At 42.4% G+C, this 24,046-nt stretch overlaps 1 protein-coding gene and 1 long non-coding RNA gene across 3 annotated transcripts in view; both read left to right on the top strand.

The window, feature by feature from the left end:
• Positions 1 to 6,735, top strand: part of LOC311440288 — a 32,687-nt gene extending 25,952 nt beyond the window's left edge. Inside the window, exons 4-5 of the long non-coding RNA XR_014695316.1 lie at positions 4,755 to 4,814; positions 6,473 to 6,735. This is a non-coding gene — a long non-coding RNA (uncharacterized lncRNA). The remainder of the gene's footprint in view (positions 1 to 4,754; positions 4,815 to 6,472) is intronic.
• A 4,578-nt stretch (positions 6,736 to 11,313) lies between these two features.
• The window catches only part of NEK7 (NIMA related kinase 7), a 66,508-nt gene continuing 53,775 nt past the window's right edge, over positions 11,314 to 24,046 (top strand). The window contains exons 1-2 of one of the 2 annotated variants that reach the window (XM_084527446.1): positions 11,314 to 11,475; positions 23,153 to 23,237. In XM_084527446.1, the coding sequence (XP_084383572.1) occupies positions 23,181 to 23,237 (57 nt within the window). In that variant the 5' untranslated portion in view covers positions 11,314 to 11,475; positions 23,153 to 23,180. Of the gene's footprint in view, positions 11,476 to 12,692; positions 12,784 to 23,152; positions 23,238 to 24,046 lie in introns of those variants that run through there. The other variant, XM_084527445.1, reaches the window with a different exon arrangement.

Genomic DNA, 24,046 nt, shown 5'->3' with positions numbered 1-24,046 from the left:
TAAGCCCCCGTGTTGCCTTAATTAGAATGCCTGAGGAAAGGCAGCATTTTTACTGGAGCTACTCTGTGAGCATCATACTATGGGTTAATTTAAGTTTGGTAACGTTAAAGGACTTAGGATAAGTGCAGTCCTAAGCAAGTCTGGCTTGTCCATGTGTCTCAGTGGTTGTATGGCAGTCCTTTGCGTTCTGCTGTACAACAGCAAGCAAGTAAATAAGATTGCATTTATTTTTTCCTCAGGAAACAAGGAATTAAGTAGTTTCCATATGTTTTAAGAACTGGAAGACCCCAAAAAATAGGGGTGACTTTCATGTTCCAAGATGAGTAGTAATACCTAACTCTGCAAGAAGTTCGAGCTCTGCGATGCAGCAGGTAGTATCAGATTAATTGCCAGTCAACCATCTGACATATCTCATCTTTTCAAGAGTGTTTGGATGCTCCCCATAATGAGCTTTGGAAAGGTGTTCATCTCCCCAGGAGAGACAAAAGTTTCTGTAAACTTGCCTTTAATAAGTATTGCTGCGGGCAATGAAATCTATACAAGCAAACCAAGCCCAGGAGATAGGTTGCCTTCTGGCAGGCTATTAGAAAGCATTTTCTTACAAACTTGCAATTCTTCAAAATAATAACTACTATTATTTTTATCTGGAGATATTTGCTGTTTGAACTAGTATTTTTAAAAGCCTTGGGATCAGAGCACACCAGAATCACCCTTACCAGTAGTCCTGCTGAATGGGGATAGAGCGGGCTCACACCTACGATTTAACCAGCCATAGCTTGGTTCTCGTACCGCCTGAGCTTTGGGCCAGGTGGAGCTCTCAGCCTGGGCACAGTTCCCTGGCTCCAATGGGGGAACCCTACAGCTGTAAGGAAAGAGCTTTACCTTACACTACGTCTATAAGATTCTTTAAGTTGCTGATGGTGGGGGGGTGGAAATTCACCCTGCTAAATCCGTTGCTGCATCAGATTTGCCTTCCAGATACTCTCAGAGCTTCCTTTCCTTCTGGAGCAAGGGTTTCCAGAACAGGCAGGAGCAGTGTGGGAGCAGAGGGATACATCTGAGTTGGCGAAGATCTGAACAGAAGGCATTCTTCAGTGATGGGTCAACTGTGTTCGGATCACTTTGGACCCTAAAGGTTCTTTAAGGGTGAAAAAATGTTACCCCAAAGAATAATTTTGAAAAACAATTTCCACTTCTGTTGCTGTTGTTTGGAGGCTGGGTGGAGAACACATCACAAACTCCCAGAAAGGTTCAGCTCTCAGGGTCTGGGAAAGCACAGAGTTCTGCTGCAGCCCATTTCATGTGCTGGCACTGCAACGGGATAGTGAGGCGAGCCTCCAAACTCTGCGGAAGACAAATGATGCTTTATTGCAGCCTTTTTCTAAGCGTTAACTCAAAAAGACAACTGAACGCATCTTGTCAGTTAGGAGAAGCCAGTAAGAATTGTACAGCACCTTCCTCTTCAAAAGAGGAGCTCCGAATATATGAGGCAAAAGCTCCTGCTTTGGGAGTGGAGCTACTGACTGCCACTGTGCAGTCGAGAAAAAATACGGGCATTAGATGAAGGGTGAGCTGCGGGGGAGCCAGAGGCGTTGCTCTGCACTTGCTGTCCTGCCAGCTAGCAGTGCTGCGAACCTGCAGGGCTCCATGCAAACCTGTCATTTTCAGGTTATTGGAAGCAATCGTAGATCAATTTCCTTTTGTTAAAACAAACCAACCAACCAACCAAACCAAAACAACAACTACAAAATCCCGCTAAAATAACTTGGAATAGCGATTTGAAATGGTGTATCCTGAACACTGGGACTTGTCGATTTTTAAAATTTTATTATGCAAATACATACTCTAAATTTGTGAACTGGATGTGTGATCTATAAGAATCTCACCCTCCAAAAAATGGTGTGCTTGCCACTAAACAGCAGCCTGCTTCCAATGTCCAGGAGAGTATGTAGGGAGGAATGGGCATCTGACATCTACCGTAAGATCTACAGGCAAAATTAAGGTTTGCTTCTGTAAATTAAAAAATAGATCATGATATGAAATAGAATAGTACTTACTTACAATGACATTAAGAACTGACTTGGCAGACTTAACTTTGGCTATGAATATAATTATTCAATGTGAGAGAAATGCGTAAAAATTATATTTAACGCTGGTTTGCCAGAATTTTCTCATTTTATTCATTTCAGTGAAAATGCCTGCAAGAATGTTACAATAGAGGATTATATTACTGTGAAATACAGCAAGTGATAACTTTACTTTTACTAGAGACCTGTTTTCTTTAGCTAAATTACTGCAAATATTTTGCTGTATCTGTTGTTAGGTACAGTAATTTTATAAGTCTTACACTTTGATCCTGCGCTCTTGGGACAGGAAATACAGTAACTGCAGCACTGGCTTCTAGACATCTTCTCTAAATCTATGTCAAAACATAAATGTAAGTCTTGAAATCTCATTGTGGGGGATGCTCCCTCTCCAGGGCTCAAACAGTGACAGTGCTCAGGTACAGGGGCTTAAGAACTGTCCCCCCCAAGATTAGATATCCCTATAAAGATAGATATCCTGTAAAGGAATAGCAAAACAACATGCTGCATTTGTAAATAACATCTCAAACATGACACAAGTGCTACGGAATTTATTTTAGACAGCAAAGGACAGAAATGATTTTCTGCTGACAGTTGGTATTCTGAAGTATTAAGTTTTTTTATTTAGATGAAGTTTTCCCATTATGTCTCGTTATTTCAGTCAGCATTTATGCTTTTATGCCTTTTCCTTTTTTTAGGACATATTCTAACAAAAATAAATAATTAAACCACAGATGAACTGTCAAAAGGGAACATTCATATTTTAACGCAACATTAACATTTTGGTAATTAACATGGCAGTTAATGCTTTTAGCAGATGTAACAACATTAGACTTGTAAATTTTAATTAAAGTTAATGGTTCACGATAGCTGTAGGGATCAGGCATCCTCTCTGGATACTGAAAACATGTCTAATGTGATTAGAAATACTAATTGAAGAAAAAAGGACTGCAATAGTAATGACTGTACTTCTTTACCCTACTAAATTATTACAAACCTGCAGCAACTTTTAAAATATATTTGTAGGAGGGAGCTTGAAGAGTCAAATGCTCCCCTTGAAGAAATTAAGAGGGGTCAAAAGAACATTGCAGATGTTTTCTGGGCGTTAGAAGAGGGAAAAATCATTAACTGAAAGTCACTTCTCCTTCCTTATCCTCCTGAGACCGTATTCCCAAGAAATGCTGTAAAGTTGGTTGGTTGCATTTCACATCCCTTTTGGATTTAATTAGGAACTAATGTGTTAGCTTTAATTCCCTTTGAGGCTTTGAATTCCAATGGCAGGCACAGAAACAGGACTAATACTGGGAACTGTGACTTAAGTGGACATTTCTCTGCTTCAGTGCAAGTTAAGAGATTGGTGGAGAGTCCTTTCCACGGCCTGTTGATACATGAAACATTTTAATAAGCACAGGGAAAGGATTAGTTTTACTAAGGGTAATTACAAGCTGTTAGCCACCTATAAAATGCACTTACATTTTATTGTAAAATGCCAGCAATATTTATTTCACTTGTTCTGTGGACTTTTTTCTCTAAAGCTGTCTCAAAGGTCTGCTGAAGGTAGTAGAAAAATCTCTAGTTCTTATTCTAGCAAGATTGCCCCCTGAAAATCATGTTCTTTCTACTGGGAGTTCTGGCTCATAAAGATAAAACACTGGAACCTAAGTTTGCTTTTTTGACTGACAATAGTTATTTTTACTATAAATGCCGTTATTCCCCACTAGTGCCTTTAGCTCTTTTTCTGTCAACACCCTTCCAACATCATCATAAATTATTATTCATTTACTTTGCAGCGCAGGCATAGGCTCCATTCCACTAGGCAAAGTGCAAAGACATGGTGAGAGACAATTCCTGTTTGGAAGAGCTACACTCTAACTGCTTGTGACAAAGGCGAGGAGAAAAGATGCTGGGAGAACGAAAGCTGTTTTCTCTCAGTTAATTTCTAGCTGAAAGTCTGAAACGAGTAGGAAATTTGGTTAAGCTTAAATGGAAAGACTGAATAAAGCTATTTGAAGAAAGCTTAGCAAGTAACACGGCAATTCTGGACATGTGCAAAGATATATATAAGTCCCTGGGGGAAGAGCCTCCATCCATTACATAAACCTTTTTATTTTGCGTTGGTACTAATTATAAACACTAAGATGTGTTTAATTACGGACCTTATGCTGCCTTTCTGCAAAGGTGTACATTTTGTTGAATTCCAATCAGAAAAAAGATGTGAAGTGTGCATTTTGAATAGCTGTCCAGTTTTGTCACTCGGTGTGATACAGTGGGTAACACAGCAAGTTTGAATATGCACCTTTATAACCCATCCTGGTTTTTATATATATATTCATTATAAATAGCAGTTAGGGAAGAGTTTCTGGTGCAAGACGCCAGTCTCATGCAGGTTATATCTGATGAAATTAAAAACCAACCAACCAACCATCAGTCGGATCGTACAAGCTTTACGGATGGACACTTGAGATGACATTCTGCCTTCCCTGAGGGCAACAGCAAAACTTCCCTGAGGTCAGTGGCTTCCTGAAATACTTGCGTGTTAAATGGCCGGGAAATGCTTTTATTCTGTCAGTCGTTTCCCACTGGAAAGTCCTGTATGTTTTACAAACCTCATTCTCAATGTTACCTGTGTTACTATGCAAACATAATAAATTGCTTCCATTGATCCCTCAGGGCTTCAGCACTGCAGAGTACAGCAGTGAGGATGTTGGATCTACCCAAGCATGCAGTCAGGTGAGAGGGGGAAATGAAAGTTAAGGTTTAGATTTTGGTATATTTTCTAGACACCATGTCTTCATTTCCTAGGCACCAATGAAGCCAATGGGATTCTGCACATGGATCCATAAACATGGGCATTTATTTTGACTCAAAGTGTAACAGATCTGGGTGTGCTTTAATAATTCACTGCAATTCTGTAATAACAACTCAAGGAGAACACTTTTTGTGGCAGCTATGACTTACTAAAGGAAAAGACAAATTTGACTGATTTTTGTTATTTTTTTTTTAAAAGAAAATCCGAGATCCAACAGCCAAGGCCCAGGTCTTCAGCTGTGTGAATCAGTATGACTGCACTGAAGTCCCAGCAGCTATGCTGGCTTACACTAGCTAAGGATCTGGACCTCAGTGACACCATATATATACTTTATAGTTTTTATTGGCAAGTACATGTTTATAGACTTTAAGGCAGTTTCTAAACCTGTGTTGTATCGTAAACACTACTGCCTTGGACAAACAGACATAACAATTATTTGGAAGTTGAAAGGCTTTCCCATTTCTGGAAGACTTTCTTTAATACGAGTTTCTGGTTTTCTGTGAAAGAACCTCGTGCATGAAGGGTCATTGCCAGACACCAGCGAGATAATCTCTGCTGTTGCAGAAAAGTAGTAGTCAGGCTCTGGCATTTAGAGCAGGGCAATCAATTAATTTACAAGGTGAACACTTAGAAATATATAAGGGGAATACTTCCCAGTCACTGATTAGAGACTCATTGTCACAGAATTCCTGAGGTCCTGACTGGACCTTTAGATAGACAGACGATATGCTAGAGAGAAAAAAAAAAAAAAAAAAAAAAGCCTGGAGAACAGTAGCTTGATGCAGCAGGGTGTATGATAGGTATTTGTTATGTAGGAACAGCTGAGGTGAGCAATACAGACATGTACATCGATTGCTAGGTTCTGCAACGGAGTCATTGCCAAAGTGTGCAACTTGAGTGTGGTACAAATTGCTTTACAAGGAATTGGAAATTTCTGGCTCAGCAGCCTGTCATGGAAGTTTCTAACCTGAGGGGCAGTTGTGCTGCCCTCAAGGAACATGGGGAATGCTAGGATTGGGAAATGTGGTTGGAGTGGGAATGCAGGACGTGAACTTGAGGGAGAAAACATCTGGCAAGACAGTGAAAAGAAACCAAAAGTGCCCATGGCTTCCAGAAACTTTAACGCTGCTTTTTGTTAAACACTTCTGTGATTTTTCTCGCATATGCGGAGGAATAAGAAACAGTGCATTGTATTGATATCTTTTTGGGACCCTAAATAAAAGGAGGAGTAAAATCTTTCAAGTTACTGCATTTAGAATTCAGAACAAACACTATTCTGATTTCTTTTTTTTGTGTAAAACAGACACATCCTGTTATTTGTTTGCTGACTACATTGTACTGCCTATTTCTTAGCGCAATCTTGTCATGGTTTTAGATTCCTTAAGCTCAGTGTTTCTCACACGTCTACATAGTCACAGCTTTTTGCACAGCAAAATTGTGGAGTGTTCAGGGCTCTCTGATGTCCCTTAAAACTCAGTTATCAGCCTTCTGGTTTTAGATGTATAATTGCACATTCACCCACCCTAATCTTTAAAAATTGTAATATGGATATGAAAAAGAGTATCTCCATTTTCATTAGATCACAGTTCATCGCCACAAAATGGCGAGCAAAATCACCTTTGGAAAGAAAGTACAAAGCAGTTCCAATCTTCAGTGTTTGCTGTCTAAGCTCTAAGAAGATGTGAAGCAAACAGTAGAAATTGTGTCCAAACTCCTCTTGAATACCTGCATTTACCTGCATTTCTAGCCCCTTCCTGCTTACCATCAGCCAGGTGAATAATCAGAGAGAGAGATACTTTGTCATCCTGTGGAAGACGAGGCAGACAAAGCACCTTCATATCCAGTCTCCATCTTTCCTAAAAAGCCTGCCAGGCTGCTCAGCTCCGCCAGGCAGTAAAGGGGCAGGACTGGTTGTCGTGGTCCCTGCTGCTCTCTGGCAGCGGGCAGTAGCAGATGTCTGGCAAACGCATGTAAGAAGAGAATGGATGGGGTGAAGGCTGTCTCTGAGGATAGCCTCACGGCTTCTGGCAGTCTGGAGCATAAGGATGTCCTGAGCTGGCAGTCAGTTTTTCATGTATGGTTTAAATGATTACTTATGGTCTTTCCTCTGAAATTGTTTTTTAAGCCACTCCTCTGTTTGACCTGCACAATATGTCACCAATAGACAAGTGCTGTCATGCGTTTAATTTGTAACTTCTGTCTGCTATCTTTATTTTATGCTTTTACTCTGAATTATTCTTTTATCAATACTAATCAATAAAACGATAGTAAGAATTACCTTTTCTATGACTTCAATGTATCTACTTTCTCCCTTCAATCATCTCATTTACTCATCTTACATTTAAGCTGAAGCTTTCCAGCATTTTTCCTCCCATACAAATTTTTGCTTAGCATGAATTTTCCTTTTCATTCCTCCTCGACGTTTTCTAACTCTAGTGATATTTTTTGTTTGTTTTTAATTATCCTGGATAATTTGGTATTACTGGCAAACTTGGTCATCTTATCTGTTTTATCTAGTTTTTATAAAGAGCATGCAAAACAGCCATGGACACAGCACCGATTGCTGTGAGATTCTGGTAGAAATCTTCCTCCGTTGTGGATATGGATTAGTTATTTCGAGTCTTTGTCCTACCTGAAATCTGTTACTAGCTAAGTATAGGGCCTTTTGTCTTACTGCATGACAGCTTACTTTCTTTAAGAAGCTTTAGTGAAGATTTTGTAAAAAAGACTTTCTGAAATACAGGATCTTATATCATCCAAGCTCACCCTTTCCACACAACTTTCCAAAAACTCTGGTAGGTTTGTGTAGGAATGCCCTGTAGGAATAGCTACCTAAGCAATCAAATAGTTTTTCTAGCTTTATCTTTGCTAAATCCTTCTTTCTTTAAATCACACTCATTGTTTGGCCCTGCAAAGCTACAAGAGCAGGCTTCCTGCTTCTGATGTTTTTGGAAGAAGTTTTACAACAACGTTTTATACCATTACCAACATTTTCCTCAAGTTGCTTTTGGCCTGCCTTTTACAGTTCTACATTTAGCTTGCCAGAGGTTTTACTGTTTTCTGTTTTCTTCATCTGAACACAATATTTTTAAGAGTGCCTTTTTGCTTTTAGTACTATGCTTTACTCTCATGTAGAGCTCTGCTAGTCTTCAGGAGTTGCTCCTTTGATAGATGAAGTATACTTGCTCAGAGATCCTAATGCAGGTCATTTTCCCTTGGACTCTTCCTCTTACTATGCTTTCGATAAACATCCTTGATGTCGTGTAGTCCTCTTTTCAAAGTTCACTGTTGCAACGTTAGATTTGTCTTTTTCACTTCTACAAGGGTGTTGAATTTGAATATATTGTGATCAAAACTCTAAAATGCTTCTTTGATACAGAATTTCTGAAGAAGGCCTGGTGCCCTGCTTGGTCCAAAGCAGTTCTCCGAGCTCTTCTGATGAATTGCTCCATTTCATGATTTATGTTGTCTTGAAGTTTAAGTTCTGCATAATATCCTATCATAATATTTATCCAGTCCAGATAGAAGTGATCCCTCTCTTCTCTCCTGCTGTCACAGCCTTTCTAATTTCCCCTGCCATGCCACAGGCAGATGTGCTCGCTTTTTTACTGTTTGTAACAAAGAACCAGGGTAGAGGGAAACGAAGCCTGAAAATTCAGGCTTCAAGGTTTTACAGCAGAACAGTTGCTCCTTTTGATTAATTTCCTGTAGTTTATTGATTTGAAGAGCCTAAAGAATTGTTAACCAGTGAGCTGATATGTTACGCTCTTACCTCTGTGACCCCAAAGACATCTATTCCCATGCTCTGCTGTCCTAGTGAGCTCTGTTGCCTGAAATTTTTAAAGTTTTGAAATCTATATTTTTTTTTTCCTGAGTTTTAAGTTTATTCTGTTAATGAGCACCTCAAGAAGCTAGACATACAGAGGCCTGGATAATAAGGGTAGCAGGAAGCACATTAGGAATCATCTGGGGAATAGCTTTAAACGTCTGAGTTCTTGCTTGACTTATATGTTGTTGCCCAACTGTTCCTAGCTGCTTTTAACGCCAGTAGCTTAGTCCTGGCAGAGACCACAGGTTTCTAGTTCAGTGCTAATCCACCTGTAACACTGCCACTCCAGACAGTATCTTTGTCATCATTCAATATTTTAGATATCCTTGAACCCAGACCGCATTTATAAGTTATACGTATCCATAGAGCTCAACGATCAGAAAAAGATTCACGGAGCCTTCTGAAATTGAATCACAGAATCACAGAATTTCTAGGTTGGAAGAGACCTCAAGATCTTGAGACTGGTATTCAGTGGGTTGATAAGGGCAAGCCTGGTGAAGTGCAGCAGCAGCTGGCAAACAGCGAGGTCTGCCAGTGGCATTTAGGAAACATCTGTAAATGCGGATCTGTAGTTACCACCTGTTCCACATCGTTGTGTATTTGTTTTGCGAAAGGTAGCAGTAAATTATGCATGTCTGTGTATCGCTACACTGTTACTACGGTTGGGCTCAACTACTTGCAGACGGTTAAGGATTATCAGAATGAACTCCCGAATTAGAATTAGTGGGGACAGCACTATCTCCCCCATATAGATTGGAGAACTCCCATCTAGTCTATTACTTGAGGAAGTTTTAGTTGACCATTTAGGATTGTTTGGTAATTCAGAGGAAAAAGTGGGTCTCTCTCTGCCATCTCTGCATACTCCCTGTACCTCACCATCCTTCCCTCTGCACTCAGAGCCAGTGCATTTATCAGATCCTAGAGATAAAACCAAAGGATGCTTCAAAATGGGGTGCAGTGAGGTGGTGCGAGCAGTGGTTAAACTGGGGGTGTCAGCAAGTCCTGCAAGACCCCTCTGCCTCCAGGGACCAAACTTGTCAGCAAGACCAGGTATGGGGCATCAGACAGCTGTCCTCCTTTCTTCTGCCTCTGGCCTGTTTGATACCAGGTGTAGAGCATTTGCTGGCAACACCTTCAGAAGTCGGTAGGACTTAGGGACAGAGCCATGTTCTTCCTCCCAAATCCCTAATTCCAGCACGTCTTCATCTGTTTCCTCTGAACCTTTGCTAGCTGGTTAGTCAGCGTCCCTCCGGCCTCCAAGAGAAGCACTTGCCGGAGATAAGCCTGCTCCTTAACAACCCCTAAGGCTAGTCAATCTTCGGGAGCCTTTTCTGCCTTTCTGATTCTGTCTGATGTAAAGGCTCCATTACAGGGAATGCCAGATGAGTTTATTAAAGTGAAATGTGCATTGAAAAGCAAAGAAAAATATCCTTCTGCAAGTAAAGCTTTGTACGGCACAGCTCTGAAGACAATCGTCCATTGTATGTGGCAGATTCTCGAGTGTTGTCAGGGTACTGCAGAGTATCGTCACTCGGCAAATTCTAAATTAGTGGGTGCACAGCATTTTATTAAAGCTGTTTATATTAAGGGCTCTTTATGAGGGACATGATGACGGGCCAGTTAACTGAAGCAGTGTCTTCAGTTTTAGGCTTTCTGGTTCTCAAGCACCAAAAAGAAAATGGGAGCAGCCATCCTTTAATGGGAGTAAGGTTGGACGAGAGGAAAGAGGAGATGCTGCAGCAATTGGTAATGGCAGGCTGACGCAGCAGTTGGATTCAGGCAGCTGAAGAGAGGTCAAAATATTATGGGAACGTAGCGATGGTAGCTACAGAGAAATAATAAATGGAGAAAACCAAGGGGAAAATGAAAGTAAGTGCAGTGAGTATAAAAATAGGACTTCATGCAAAAATAAACCAAACCAAATGGAAAAAAAAAAAAAAAAAAGAGCAACCCGACAAATCAAACCTGTACACTAAGATTAAACAAAGGAAGAGAATGAGAAACCTACTGAAAAAAAAAAAAAAAAAAAAAAAAAAAAAGTAAGCTCTGGATTATTCTCTTGAATGTACAATGTGGAGAAAGCTTCAAATGCCGTGTAGGATTCACTCGGCGATTGCTCATTCTCTAAGTGTGAGGATCTAGAAAATAGCAATAACTGGATATTATAATAGTAATTGCCTTTATTTGAAAACAAACAAAAAACCACGTAATAATACTCAGTATGTTGCGGTCATCTGCACACCAAACATCATTCCCATGATCGTTTATCCATGAAAAGCCTTTTCCACAGTGCCTGTAGCTGCGCAGGGCGCTCTCTCTGCCCGTTGCTTCCCGGTGCTGCGGGTTGCTGGGCGCTGAGGCGCTGCCTGAGCAGCAGAGCGCCCTCGGCACGGACGGGCCTTCCCCGGGCACTCGGGCCTGCTCCCTCCTGCCTCCCGCAGCAGCCTCGGCTCAAGCCCATCTCCAGTGGTTCCAAAATCAACGCCATCCCCGGCAACCCCCCCCCCCGCCAGGCCGCGGCCGCAGCCCCCAGGCCCCGGCTCCCGGCGGTGCGAGGAGGAGCCCGGCGGCCGCCCCGCCCCGCCCCGGCTCCCCGCCTGCCTCCCCGCCTCCCTCCCCCGGCCCCGGGGCTGCCGGGATGTGGCGGGGCCCGGCAGGAGCGGCGGGGGGCGGCGAGCAGCGCGGGGCTGCCCGAGGGGCCGGCGGGGAGCCCCGCTAGGCGGCCGGCACGGCGCGGAGCCGCTCGGCTGCAGGTAACGCCGGGGGGGGCCGGGAGGCGAGGGGGCGCCGCAAAGCAGCAGCAGGAGGACGAGGAGGAGGCGGCGGCACCGGCACCGGCGGCGCTCCCCCGGGGAACCGGGGCCGGGCCGGGGGCTGGGGGCTGCGGTCGGGGGTCGGGAGCCGGGGCCGCGCCCGCCCGCCGGGAGGCGCTCCCCGCTGCCCCGCTCCGCCGTGGTCCCGCCCCCCGTCGCCTCCTATTGGTCGCCGCGGTCCCGTCGCGCAACGCCATTGGGCGTCGGGGCTGTCGCTCCGCCCGCCGGACGGGACCGCGGCCTGCTGCGGGGTGAGGGGGGCGAGGCGGGCCCGGCCCGCGGGGAGCCGCGCCTCAGGGGGCCCCGGAGCCCCGTCATGGCCACAGCGGTGCCTGCGTGTAGGGGGCGGCATCGCTGCCTCGCTGCTGGCACCCGTCTGGGCCATAAAACTGCGGGCAGGGCACGGCCGAGCCTTAAAGATGTTTTATTTAGGGAGATGGGGTGTTGGGGTAGCTGACTTCGCAAAGCACAAGTGGAGGCTGTCAGTGGAAGAGTAGAGATATTGCCTCTCTCCTAAAACATGCTGTTCAACGTACCAATCACTCATTGAAGTAAAAAAAAATATAATAAAAAAGTTGGGGGCGCAAGGAGTTTTATTCAACTGAAATTTTATTGAACTGAAAATCCTCTTTTTGATTGACTTATTCCAGGGTCTAGAGGAATTAGACAAGTTGAATCTCATCCCCACCTTAGATTTTTTTTAATTTTTTTTTCCCAAAGAAGGTGAAGATGTACTCTTTCAGAGTATTTCATCCAAAAACTTCTGGATGGATGTGTTTTTCATGCCAGTTTCTCATAAAAAGACACTCAGAAACAAAGGGCAAGAAGTCATTTGCGGGCCTTACTGTGAGCTGTGGTACCGTCTGAACTGTAAGGCAGAGCAAGGAGCCCGCACATACTTATCTTTTTTTTATGTGCAAGAGTTAAGTTGAACGCAGGCAGCCCAGTATATTTGTCCACTGAGATAGTTTGGTGAGGCAATTTGCCCATGCATGCGAAAAATGTGTATTTCATAAGCTTAGGCCAATATCCTGTGTTCACATGAGTGCTGCGCTCGGTTGTGTCACCATCGGTGCCTCGTTGCCGTCTAAAGATTGGCGTTTCTCCAGACATCTGTGCTGAGCTGATGAGTTCGTGTTACCTTGGAAGGTCTCCTGGGAAAAGTCAAGCTGCAGTAACCTCTCCTGTACCTCCCAGGGAATCTCCTGATTGCGTGGGGCTTATCCAGGAATCCTTCCTGATCCCCAGGTAGTAGTGCTTGGGAGCAAGCGGGAGGGGGAGATCATCTTATGCAGGTCGATACTGTGCCTGACCGTAGGAGTTTACTGGCTGATTAATTTCCAGAAAATTTCTTCAGTTTAGCTACGTTGCATGTGCTGTGCCACAGAGATGAAAATAACTGCCCAAAATTCCGAAGCGGTGATAAGAACAGCCTGTAGAGCACTCCTTTGCTGTGTTTGTCATGATTTGAACCCTGCTGACCACATGGGAAGTAACTTAGCCCTGCAGGATACAGTACAACATCGCTACCTGGCGCCTTTTTAATACAGTGTTAAAGGGATTCTTTTTGTCTGGTTAGTTTAAAAAAGCAACCAACCAAAAACAAAAAATGAAGAGAAGTAATCCTGTTAAAATGAGTTGCTTCTCCAGTGAAGATAATCCTGTGTGTCTGTCTCTGGAATGTGGGACGTAACCGGGATTCAGTCATTTCTGCAGCTAAAAAATACTCCGTGTATTTCAAGGGCAGTTATTCCCTACTGGGCCAGCAGAGCACACGTGCTTATGTAAGGGGCTTTGTTAGGAAATTTGAAACAAGATCCCGAACAGAGGAATTTGTAAGAAAATGGTATAAATGTACAGGTTAGATTCTTGCTGTACGTAGTTTAATCTTGTGGTACTAGTGACTTCTCATTATTGATTATAGGTGACAATTTAAATAGACTGTTTACTTCATCTGGCATTTGGGAGCTTGCATTCGAGTCTCTTTGCTTTAGTCTGCTAGGGCCGATTTATAACAAAGTTATTACAGTTACATTTAGTAGCGAGGTTTGTGTTGGACCAGATTAATTGCTTTACAGTGTCGTCAGAGTACATGTGCAGTTTGTAGATTAGGTACTTGCTGAAGTCTTTGGGGAAATCTGAGGTAGGTGTTGCAAAGCATTGAAGAGCCAGTCTCTTTCAGTTCATTTTAACGTTCTGCTGTCCGTATGCAAGGCTTGCGAAGCTATTGATTCCTTGAAAACTAGAAGGCAAAAATATCACAGGTGAACTTAAAGTTCATTCTAAAATAAGTAGAAACTTGCAGTGGGAAAATGCATAGCATTCTGTCCTGCAGAGGCCCTTCTTCTGTACCCTTTTCTTCCTCATCTGAGAGCAGATCCAAAAAAGGAGTTGTCTTTGCAGCAGTAAATTTCCAGCACTTGCCCTGAGTGAGATTCAGAACTGTGAGCTAGGTGCGTGGGCTGCTTCTGAAGCTCGTGGAGATAATTAGGACTTAAGAGCGGGAGCAGTGAGCAGCCTGCACACCCTGCACACGTACAATTAGTCATTGAGGATACTCCAAAATGAGAAATGGATCTGGCAGGTTTTAGCCAGTGGTGGTTTAGTGTAAAGCACAGAAACAGCTGTGAACTTGAGTGTTGGCTTCCTTCTGAAGCGAGTGTGCTGGCTGCTGCCTGCCTTGCTTCTGGGCCAGAGGATCCTGCAGCACTCACCACAGTCATGCATAGTTGCAGGATTCAAAGGTAATGCTAGCGAGGAGATGAGAAAAAAATAGTTGAATGTGTCCCATAGTTCTCCGATTCTATTTAATGCTTTGTTCATTTCATCATCTCGGGGGTAGCTCAGGTTTTAAGTTCTATGCTACAGGTAAGAGCAGGTTCTTTCTCCGGCCTGCAAATGGCAAATGATACTGGAGCATGATACCACAAGGTGTTATCTTGTATTGGTTTCGAAGATACTTAGACACTCCTTGTAAGAATTTTATGGAATTTATTGTTAAATACCTGTTCCTCTTCACTTGTAATGGTGCAGGCATTACCAGCTGTGGCTGGGTGCAGTCGTGTTCAGCCAGACACCTGAATGGGATGGCTTTCGCCTGTGCCTAGCAGCAATGGTTTGTCTGACAATGGTTCCAGCCTCTTCTTTGTCCTGTGTCTTTTTAAACTCCGATGTGAAACTCAGTTGGTTGCACTTTTACTTCAGCATCTCTTTATGGATAATGTATTTTCACATACACGTTTAAAACCATCCCTTTGCTATGGAAAGGGTTCCTCTTCACCCTGACCACCTGTCGGAGTGGGGTGGATTTGGGGTTGTAAGTGTTTCCAAATCACATCTTGGCTTCCTTTTTTCTGAACATCTTAACTACTTTATTATTATTATTATTATTTTGATTGTTAATGTGGTCATTTATTTTATCTCCTCTTCGTACTTACCTGTACAGGGTTTTGGTGACAAAACTTGGCTTTGCCTGGAATAGTCTCTACACTATGTTGCCTCTTGCCTTTCTGTCATAGCTGTTTTGAATTTAAATACTTTTTATCACCCCTGCCTAAGGATGAAGTAAAACAGTAAGTGGCAAGCTCATGTAATAGTGCACCATTGCCAGAAGGGAGACGTTCAGTTTTTAGTTCAGTACAGTGTGTAGATGCGATACGTGAATCGTGATCATATCACAGGGAAAAGTTTAGCAGGGAGTGAAGTATAGCCTTTGTAATTTGGTACACGGGATGGAGAAATGGCTATCAAATTTATTTCCAGGTGAATAGAAGCTAAAGGAAAATGGAGAAGGATCCTGATGCCCAAATGGTTTCACGCCTTTTCTTCTCCAGTTTGCATGAGATAGCTAACAAAGGGCTGAAAAAAGCAAGTCAGTGCATGTACAACCCTTTGGGAGCATCTGGAAAGATAAGCTATCTACTTGAGTGACAAATGAAATGGAGATGTAACCAAAACAATACTCCTGAAATTGTGCGAATGAATGAAGAGGAAGAGAAATAGATCTGTGAATTGTGGACTTTCATTTTCTATTTAGACAGTGTTGACAGTAAATGGGCCCTTAGTAGTTGGGAAATGACAGTGGCTGGCACCTGTGTTTTCAGGGTCGGAATAAAAAGCGTGCCTGATAAATCTGGATGGATGATAAAATGAACTGTAAGTGTATTTCTTTATTTCTTTTTGTAAGTAATTCTGTTTGTTTATGGTTACTTCTGCTCTTGTTGAAAGCAACACTTAACCCAGCTTAATTATCTGTGCCTTTTCAGCCTTTTTGGTCTTTTCTGTAGAGCTTCGAGTAGACAGACAGCCCAGGAGTAGGGAACGTGGACAGAAGCTGTTTTTAAAAACACGAACACGACAGGATTAGTAATTGCCATGTAGATAGATAATAGCTACTTTTTGATCAACAAGTGCTGAGAATTTGTCTTGTCCACCTTCAAGGTTGTCCCTACAGAACTGCCGTCCTACAGGGAGTATTCATCTGGTAGCGTGGTAAAATATTAAACATTTTTGGAAGCACCTAAATTAAGGCTAATCCTACTTCTGCATATATGTAGATATTCAATCATTTTTACCACTTAGAAGTTGCAAATACGTTTTTTTTTTCTCCAGTATGGGTGCTTCTGGAGACAACTTCACAAGCAAATATGTATTTGCTTCATATTTTAGATTTTTTTTTAAATGTGAAGCAAATACTTATTTTTTTTACCAGTTAGCAAATAATAATCATTCTGCATATACAAACATTTATATATATACGCATGATTTATAAATATATATGTAGAAGTGTAGGTGTGTGCATATTTATATACTGTTTTACATATATATATGCATACGTTATATACACACACAGTGTGTATATAATATACACTAATTGGGGTAATTTACAAATTTTACCGTGCTAATCATTAACTTGGCCTTTCAGTCTTGAGTTTGCTTTATCCTTTGCCAATTAAGGTCTTGATTTTCTTGGCAGAGATCGAGTGAGTATGAACTTAAATGCATTTTGCTTTATTAATGCAGATATCAAACTCCAATGTTTAGGGAGTGAGAAAAAATGAAGTAGTGTGTTAATTATTTGGCATACATCAAATATTTGTTCATCAAGTGAATGAGAAGTTTAAACAATCAGCCCCATTGCAATAGACTTTAAATTAAATAAGTAATGTTTTAGTGAGTACACTGCGGATTGTGTTTTTATCATAACAGCGGACCAATAAAAAGCTCAGTGTATTTGAGAAACCAGCAGCGTGGGCTGGGCCAGGACAAAGGAAAGGGCAGGTGGGTGGTGGTCGAATTGTTTGTTGTAAACTATTACACTTGCTTTTGTATAGAAGATGATTTGGGGCTGGAACTAGATGACCTTTAAGGTCCCTTCTAACCTGAGCCATTCTATGAACGTGTGAAAAAGATCCTGGGGAGAATTAGGGTTAACTGTGTGTATACGTGGGGGTCAGTGTTACAGGTTGGAAAACTTACTGTTTGCTGAAGCTGCCTAGGTGTGACTTAGTCTAGAAGCCTACTTGGTTTATTTCAAGTATTGTCTGTAACGTGGGTTTCCAGGTACTCATCTGGAATATTTTGGCCTTTGAAGAGAGATTGCAGAGTCCTCGGATGTGGGACTGGCTGCCCAGTGGGAATGGAGGAGCCTGGTGTGAGGAGCTCCATAGACTACGTGCGTCTTGCTGTCCTCTGGTTCTTCGGGGTCCCATGGTGGGAGTAAAGCCGAGGCACTGCCTCTTAATGCTACTGCACCTGGTTCTTCTGGTGCTGAAATTAATACCGAAAGTGCTTTTTGTTCCCAGGGAAGCCCTGGGCTTTGTTTCAGAGAGGGGCTGTTGTATCGCATGTGAATCTGGATGGGTTTTAAACATTAAAATTTTTTTTTAATGTTTAAAGTGTTTTGGCATATCTGATACTTTCTAATGTTGTTTTTTAAGCAGAGCGTGTAACTCTGTGACTAGATGGTGTTGTAATTTGTGAATTTCTAATCAGATATCATTTTAGTTATCTACTTTGCTCAGGAATAATTTACTGAAAAGACGCTGTGTATGTCTTTGGAAAACTTGTTTTCCAGTTGGAGTCCCTTGCCATTCATGTGCAATACACCATATTAATTATGAGTCTTTGAATCCCAGTGGTATAGAGGCAGATGAATAACTTCTTGAAATGTATTTTAGCACAGATGAGTTGAGTTTCATCTTTCCAGTCACATTTGGGGAGAAAAGAGGAGAAAAAACAACAGCACGGTTTGCTGTAAGAGAGTAGTTTTAGGCATACTGCTGGGGGTGTTTTCTTAATTGTGTCTTTTGGAGGTACTCAAGTACAAGTGTATGAAGGCTTTGGATATGTTGAAAATCTAAGAGCAACTTCTGAGGTCCTGCGTGCAGGTTGCTGTTCTCCAAGGATTTGGTTATCCACTAAAAATACCATGTATGAAACTGAAGGGACTTTCACTTTACAAGGACAGCATTTCTGGTATGACATCAAAACATATGTTTGACTTGTTCAGTGTCAGAGCATAAGGGAAAAATATATTTTTAATACTGAGTAAGTATAGTAGATCTAGTTTGCTGGTTAGTTTGCAATACTGGACGTGACTTCAGACTGCCCAGTTCTTTGAAGCTGTGCTGTGACTTACCGTGATGTGCGTGACGAGGTCGCAGCCCTGGGTTCACGGCTGCTGACGTTCTCCTGCTTCATGCAGAATCTTCCCCCAGCACATTTTAAGACAGAGGGCTGCTGATACTCCTCCTGAAAACTTGTCCCCTCAGCTGCAGCCTGCACGCTTGCTGTCAGCGTGAAGTGGCTGCTGAGGGAAGGTGAGTGCTGCTGACCTGAAGAAGTGTGGGCCAGGCTTGGGCAGCAAGCTGGCTGCCTCCAAACGTCTTGGAAGAGAAGAAGCACGGCTGGGAAGGCAGTAAGTCTTTTATAAATCAGCGGGATGCCTGCTGCTTAACCTGCAGGCATCAGGCTTAAGGGCCAAGCTCTTACTCTTGTGGTAGCAGAGGAAAAAAAGGGTCCGAGGTTTGTCTCCTGCCAAAAGGTGTGTGCCTTGGGTCGGGGAGCAGAGAGGTGCTGTGAAGTCAGGGCAGAACCAGCATCACGCCGTCAGAGCTGGGCTCCCCCAGAGAAGCTTTTGTGGTCACCAGCGGGGCGGTGGCTGGGTGACTGGGAGTTACTTCCTGGTCTGGGTGCTCGGGAGGGCCTTGGAAATGTAAGCCATTGTTTCCAGAGCACAGGTTTTTAGTCCTAACCCGGGTGACTAATTTAGGAATCTACGATTCGTCATTTAAAATGCTCGTTAAATGCTAAAGATTGACACCAAAAACAAAGTAATATAAAGGGTGTTAAATGGAGGATTGTTTATGGAGGGCCTTGGCTCCAGCCTAAATAAAATAATATAATAGTTATAATAGAAACTAAAAATACCTGCCTTTATTGACAGTGTAATCCAGAAGTAAACATAGGACATTCCGTCCTCTTTGAAAAGGCAGTAAAGCAGTGCCCGGTGCCTGATCAGCATGTTCTCAGAGCACATTCATGTTCCTCTGTGTTAGCTGTTGTGTGGAATAGTTCAATTCATGTTCTGCAGGAAAAAAAGCTAAGATTGTCAGCAGAACAGCAGCATTCAGTTAGCCTTAAGTATATACTTGTTGTTGTTGTGAAGTTTAGCTGTTGTTTCTTCTTTGATTACCGAATGTCTCCAGTTAAGGTCCCAAATTAACCAATAATATTATATAGCATGTAGCTAGAGGAACCCTAGCTACTGTTGAGGCTATTAATGATGCTTTCTGCAGAAAAGTGTTGTATTCCTGTGTTGCTGTAGAATTGCTGTCTGTTAAAACAAAAACATCATTGCCTGAATCCTGTGAAATATGCTCCGAAGTAGATGGTTTAGGAACTTCAAGCTATGAAAAAAACATCTGCAAAAAAAAGGTATTTCAAAATGTATTCTGGTGAAATAGCTCGTCACTGTCAGGAGTGGGTCGTCTGCTTTGATTTCACCGGCAGGGTCAGTGATAGTCTCACCTCCTTGTTAATGGGCCTGAGGAAAGCCAGGCGAAGGCAGGGTTTTGGTATACAGCAGGATGTAAGTACCTTACATCTGGTTTGTTTCTGGCTGCTGAAGTGGAAGGGTAGAGCATATTTGTGCCTTCCTGCTACTACAGTTATTATCTTCCTGCAGTTCTTTGTTTAATTTCCCAGGAACTCCAGGGTATTTTTTAAACTCAAATTTCTGTCTTGGTCTCTTTCTTTGTCTTACCTGCGTTGTTTCCCAGCCAGTACTCGTTCATTCCAGTCTCAGTCAGGTTTCCCTGTCATGGCTGTGAGTCTCTTCGTAATGCTGCATGCCATTCAGCAGTGCTCCGTGTCCCACACGCTGGGTGTACATGCATCTCAGGTGGGTGTCTCTGCATTTCTAGACTTTTGTTTAAAAATCGGAAGCGCTGACTATGGGACTTGACCTTCCTGTCGGGGTATCCAAATGAGCAATTGCAGTTTGGGCTACTTTGTGTTTTTGCATAATCTAATTCACTGCTGAGGATTTAGCTGCCTTTTCTTGTTTTGTAGAGTCAATGCATGGAGTAAATAGTGTCAATTAAGGAAGTGGCTCTGCAATTGCAATTTCAAATGAAAAACAGGTCATCTTGCTTGTGTACCCTGGTACTTTATCCTGCATCCCTAATTTGCAGGTGGCCCACTGTTTTGATCAACTAAAAGGACAAGTGTTTAAAGCATTAGTTATTAACCAAAAATCTTATACGTGCGACCACAACTGAATTATAAGCAAGAAGAAGAATTAGCAACCATAACTGAGGTATAAGACTCAGCGTATGTGCTTGTGTTCCTGTAACCAGTCCTTGCTGTTGCATGCAGCTTGGTTTTCATTATTCAGAAGTATTAGTCATAGTTGGCACTTCGGGTGCTGCTGTAGTTTCACCTCTTGCTTCCTCTTGTCGGTTTTCCATGAACCAAGGTATTTAATAGTGGTGGATTTGCAGAAGGAGGTCATTGTATGAGCTGTTTCAAGAGGAGAAAGACAAGTTACATCTAGATGCAGTGTTACACGTTAGATTGAAATGCAACTTGTATTTAACAAGTGCAATTTAACAATATTAACCAAGTGATGACTCTTGGGCAGTATTCTTAGTGCCTTTTTACCCATACATTAGATTGTGAAAAATGCTTTTAAATTTAAATTCAGACAACAATTATCACTCTTCCTAGGATAAGTATTACGCCACTTATTTTGACCTCTGGAATTTATTATCAAGGCTAAAGGCGTGCCTCACTGTGCAAACAGTCTTCAAGCAGCAGAATCTAATTCTTGCTTATGTTGACACAGTACAAAAGATTCATTTTGCATCCTTGGCATTTTGTATGATCAAAATGCCAAATTACTCTAAAATATGAATCTATCGTGCAGTCTTCAAAGATAAAAACAAGTAAAAACATAATAAAAGAACTTCCATAAAAGGACAGAAAATACAGGTCTCTACCTTTCGTCTGCAAAAGCAACAACAAACCCCCAAGTTGATAAATCTTCTGTGTTTCACATGGTAGAGCAGATAGAGCGTATTTGTCTCCTTTTCAGTTTTCTTTATTTCATTATAAAAGTGAGCTGCTGGCAGCGATAATGGTATGACTTATCCTCTTACTCCTGTTTGACCAAATCAAAAAGGGAAAAAAAAATAGACATCAGATAACCAAGCACTTGCAGCTGGTGCCTCTGACCATCCAGAAGGGTGCATTATATAGTTCCTGAGCTGCATCACCATGCGTTGTCTGAACATCACAGCTGAGATTTCCGTGGTCTTTAAAGAACAGTAAGAAATGAACAGAAAAAAATCCTTGAGATCCTCCAGAAGTTGTCTGAAGCAGTGACAACAATATAGACCTCTCCGAATCCAGCTGGAGAGCTTAGGTGCAGTCTTGTGACAACAGTTTGATATATATAATTATTTTTTCAGTGCAGTTGTGTTAGGGTTTCCTGCCTTTGTCAGGGAGGCTGTATAGGAGATGCTATCGAACCTGCAAGCAGGTGTCGATATTGGCATCCTGCAGCTGGCTGGAAGGTTGCCAGTGAGCCTGGCACGCCGTGCACCTGCCAGCTGTTTTCACCTTTTGCACTAATACTATCAGAAGTCTTTGCAGTTTCTGCCTGGTTTTCTTTGCCTCTTGCCTCAGTTTGATCACTTCCTTATTTGCTGTTGACATTCCTGAAATAGCTTTTTTGGAGTCCTATTATATTTGGATTAATTACAGCTAACAGACAAAGCAGCAGAAGCCCCGGGATTTGTGCTTTACAGAGGGATGCCAAGGATAGGCAGGGAAAGTTGTCGAGCCCCTCGCTTGCTCTGGAGGGTGGCAGGGGTTTGGGGCTAGGAATGGTTGATGGTACAAGAGGGGCTTGGGATGTCTGCTTTGAATGGAGGAGTGAGAGCGGATCGGTGCGGGTTTGTTTCGTGGAGCCCGGCGCTGTTCAGTGCTAGGGCTGAGTTTTGAGAACTCCACATGGCTGCTCTGTGATTATTTGATTGGAAAGTAGTGTTAAGGCAGTGATGCTGTAAGGGTGATGGTACTGTGAACACAGGCTATTTGTTAGCATCTCTTAAATATTTTGCAACGGGCTTTATAAAAAAAAAAAGTCTAAGGTTTACTGCTTTCTCTTTGGAGCTATTTCAACACTTTTAATATTGTCTGAAGGAATTACGGAGATTTATTCTGTGTGGACATTTTACCAGGTGAATGCTTTTATGATAGTTTGAATGCTTTTGTGTTGAACTTTCCTAATGGTGAAGATTTAAGTTATCAGGAGGAGCGTGTGCTATTTCAAACTGTCTGTAGAGCGTGAAGGCTTTGGAGCAGGAAGTAAATATATGAGTAAGTAAAATACAGAAACGCTGGCATAGTTTCCCAGTCGGCGACGTGACTTGTTCCTCTGCAGGCCTTGCCAGGTTTCACCAGGTTACAGTCGGGGACAGAGGCTTTGTGTTTGTGTGTGTGCTGAAAGGGTTGTTCAGGTAAACCTGGATTGCTTTGTTTGCGGCCAGGGCTGCTGGGGAGCTCTGTTTGCACCTGAGCAGGGATGGCACCGCGCTCCTCGCCGGCACCAGCAAAACCGGGTGCTGCACCTGCTGCTCCGCCCCTAAAACTCACAGATAAATTTCTGTGGTGCAGTCAGTCTGTGTGCAGCAGTTGGAGCTCCTCTGCTGCATCCCTTCTGCCTGCAGGCCTGGGGTGCTGGCCTGCAGGCACGTACGGGGTTTATTTTACAAGCGCCCGGTGCCTCGAAGAGCCATGCGGCTGTATCGGGTAGAGCCGTGTGGCTCAAGTCTTCCACGTGTTGAAAGCACATCCAGGAGGTTCAGATACATTCATGGTGATTTAGTTCTCCTGTAGAACAGCTGGAAATAACAATGCATCCTTCCCAAAACAGCTGGAAATAACAATGCATCCTTCCCAAAACAGCGCAGGGCCGGAACAGTTAAATGCTAGTAAACTCAAGGATGCAAATGAAAAAATTGATTTTTCCCTTTCGCTGCAGGTGCTCCTTGTTTGTAAATACAGGCTGAATTACAGCGTAATGACTGTTTGCATTTCTCTTTTTCAGGACAGAAGGGACACTTTTGCCTGACAGAATGGATGAACAGTCACAGGGCATGCAGGGGCCCACTGCTCCGCCATTTCAGCCACAGGTATCTTTTTTTTTTTCCCCAGAGTAGATACTAGCATTTTGTAAATAGAAATTTGAAAACAGTATTTTTTGTGGGGGCGAGAGGGGGAGCTTTAAAACAATACAATGTAATTTTGCAATCTTGAAATATATCTGATAGAAAATATTTTGTTCTGCTTCCTACTGCTTTACCACCTGGAAAGGGTTGGAATAGAGTGGGAGTAGGAGGGAAAGATGAGGGCAGTTGCAAAATACAAAACAATATTTAAAATTCATATTATGAGTATCGTAAAGGGTCCCCAGCATTATAACTTTATCTTTTCTACCGAAGAGAAAGTACAACACAGCAGGTCACTGTTTCAAGTAATATGGTTCATATACATGAAGCAGTTTCCTGTACAGTAACATAAGCACAAGCCCCAAAACCTGATAGAAAAAACAAAATTTTATTCTTAGCTTTAGTTAACTGTCAGATATTCTAACGAGCTGTCTTTTTTTTTTTTTTTTTTTTTTTTTTTTTAATCAGTTACTGTGTAAACTCCTAAGCATGACTTTGATATTTTTTTGAGACTAAAGATTTTGGGTTTATGGTTCAGAGCTGGACCTATCTCAGAATATTGACTGTTCTTTAGCTATGGCTTAGCTATATCACTGAGAACAACCTAAAAAAGTGTGTTGTGATTTTTTTCCATCAGAGAAGCCCAATTAGGAAATACCTGTCCCATCCTACAATTATCTGCTTATTAGAATAGCTGTATTGCTGTAACTCAATTATTTTTGTCTGCGTTTAAACTAAATCTATGAATACACATTTTAAACTTCTAGAATTTA

This window comes from Aythya ferina (genome assembly GCF_964211825.1).
Source record: "Aythya ferina genome assembly, chromosome: 8".
Taxonomy (NCBI): domain Eukaryota; kingdom Metazoa; phylum Chordata; class Aves; order Anseriformes; family Anatidae; genus Aythya; species Aythya ferina.
This window is presented reverse-complemented; position numbering and strand designations above follow the sequence as displayed.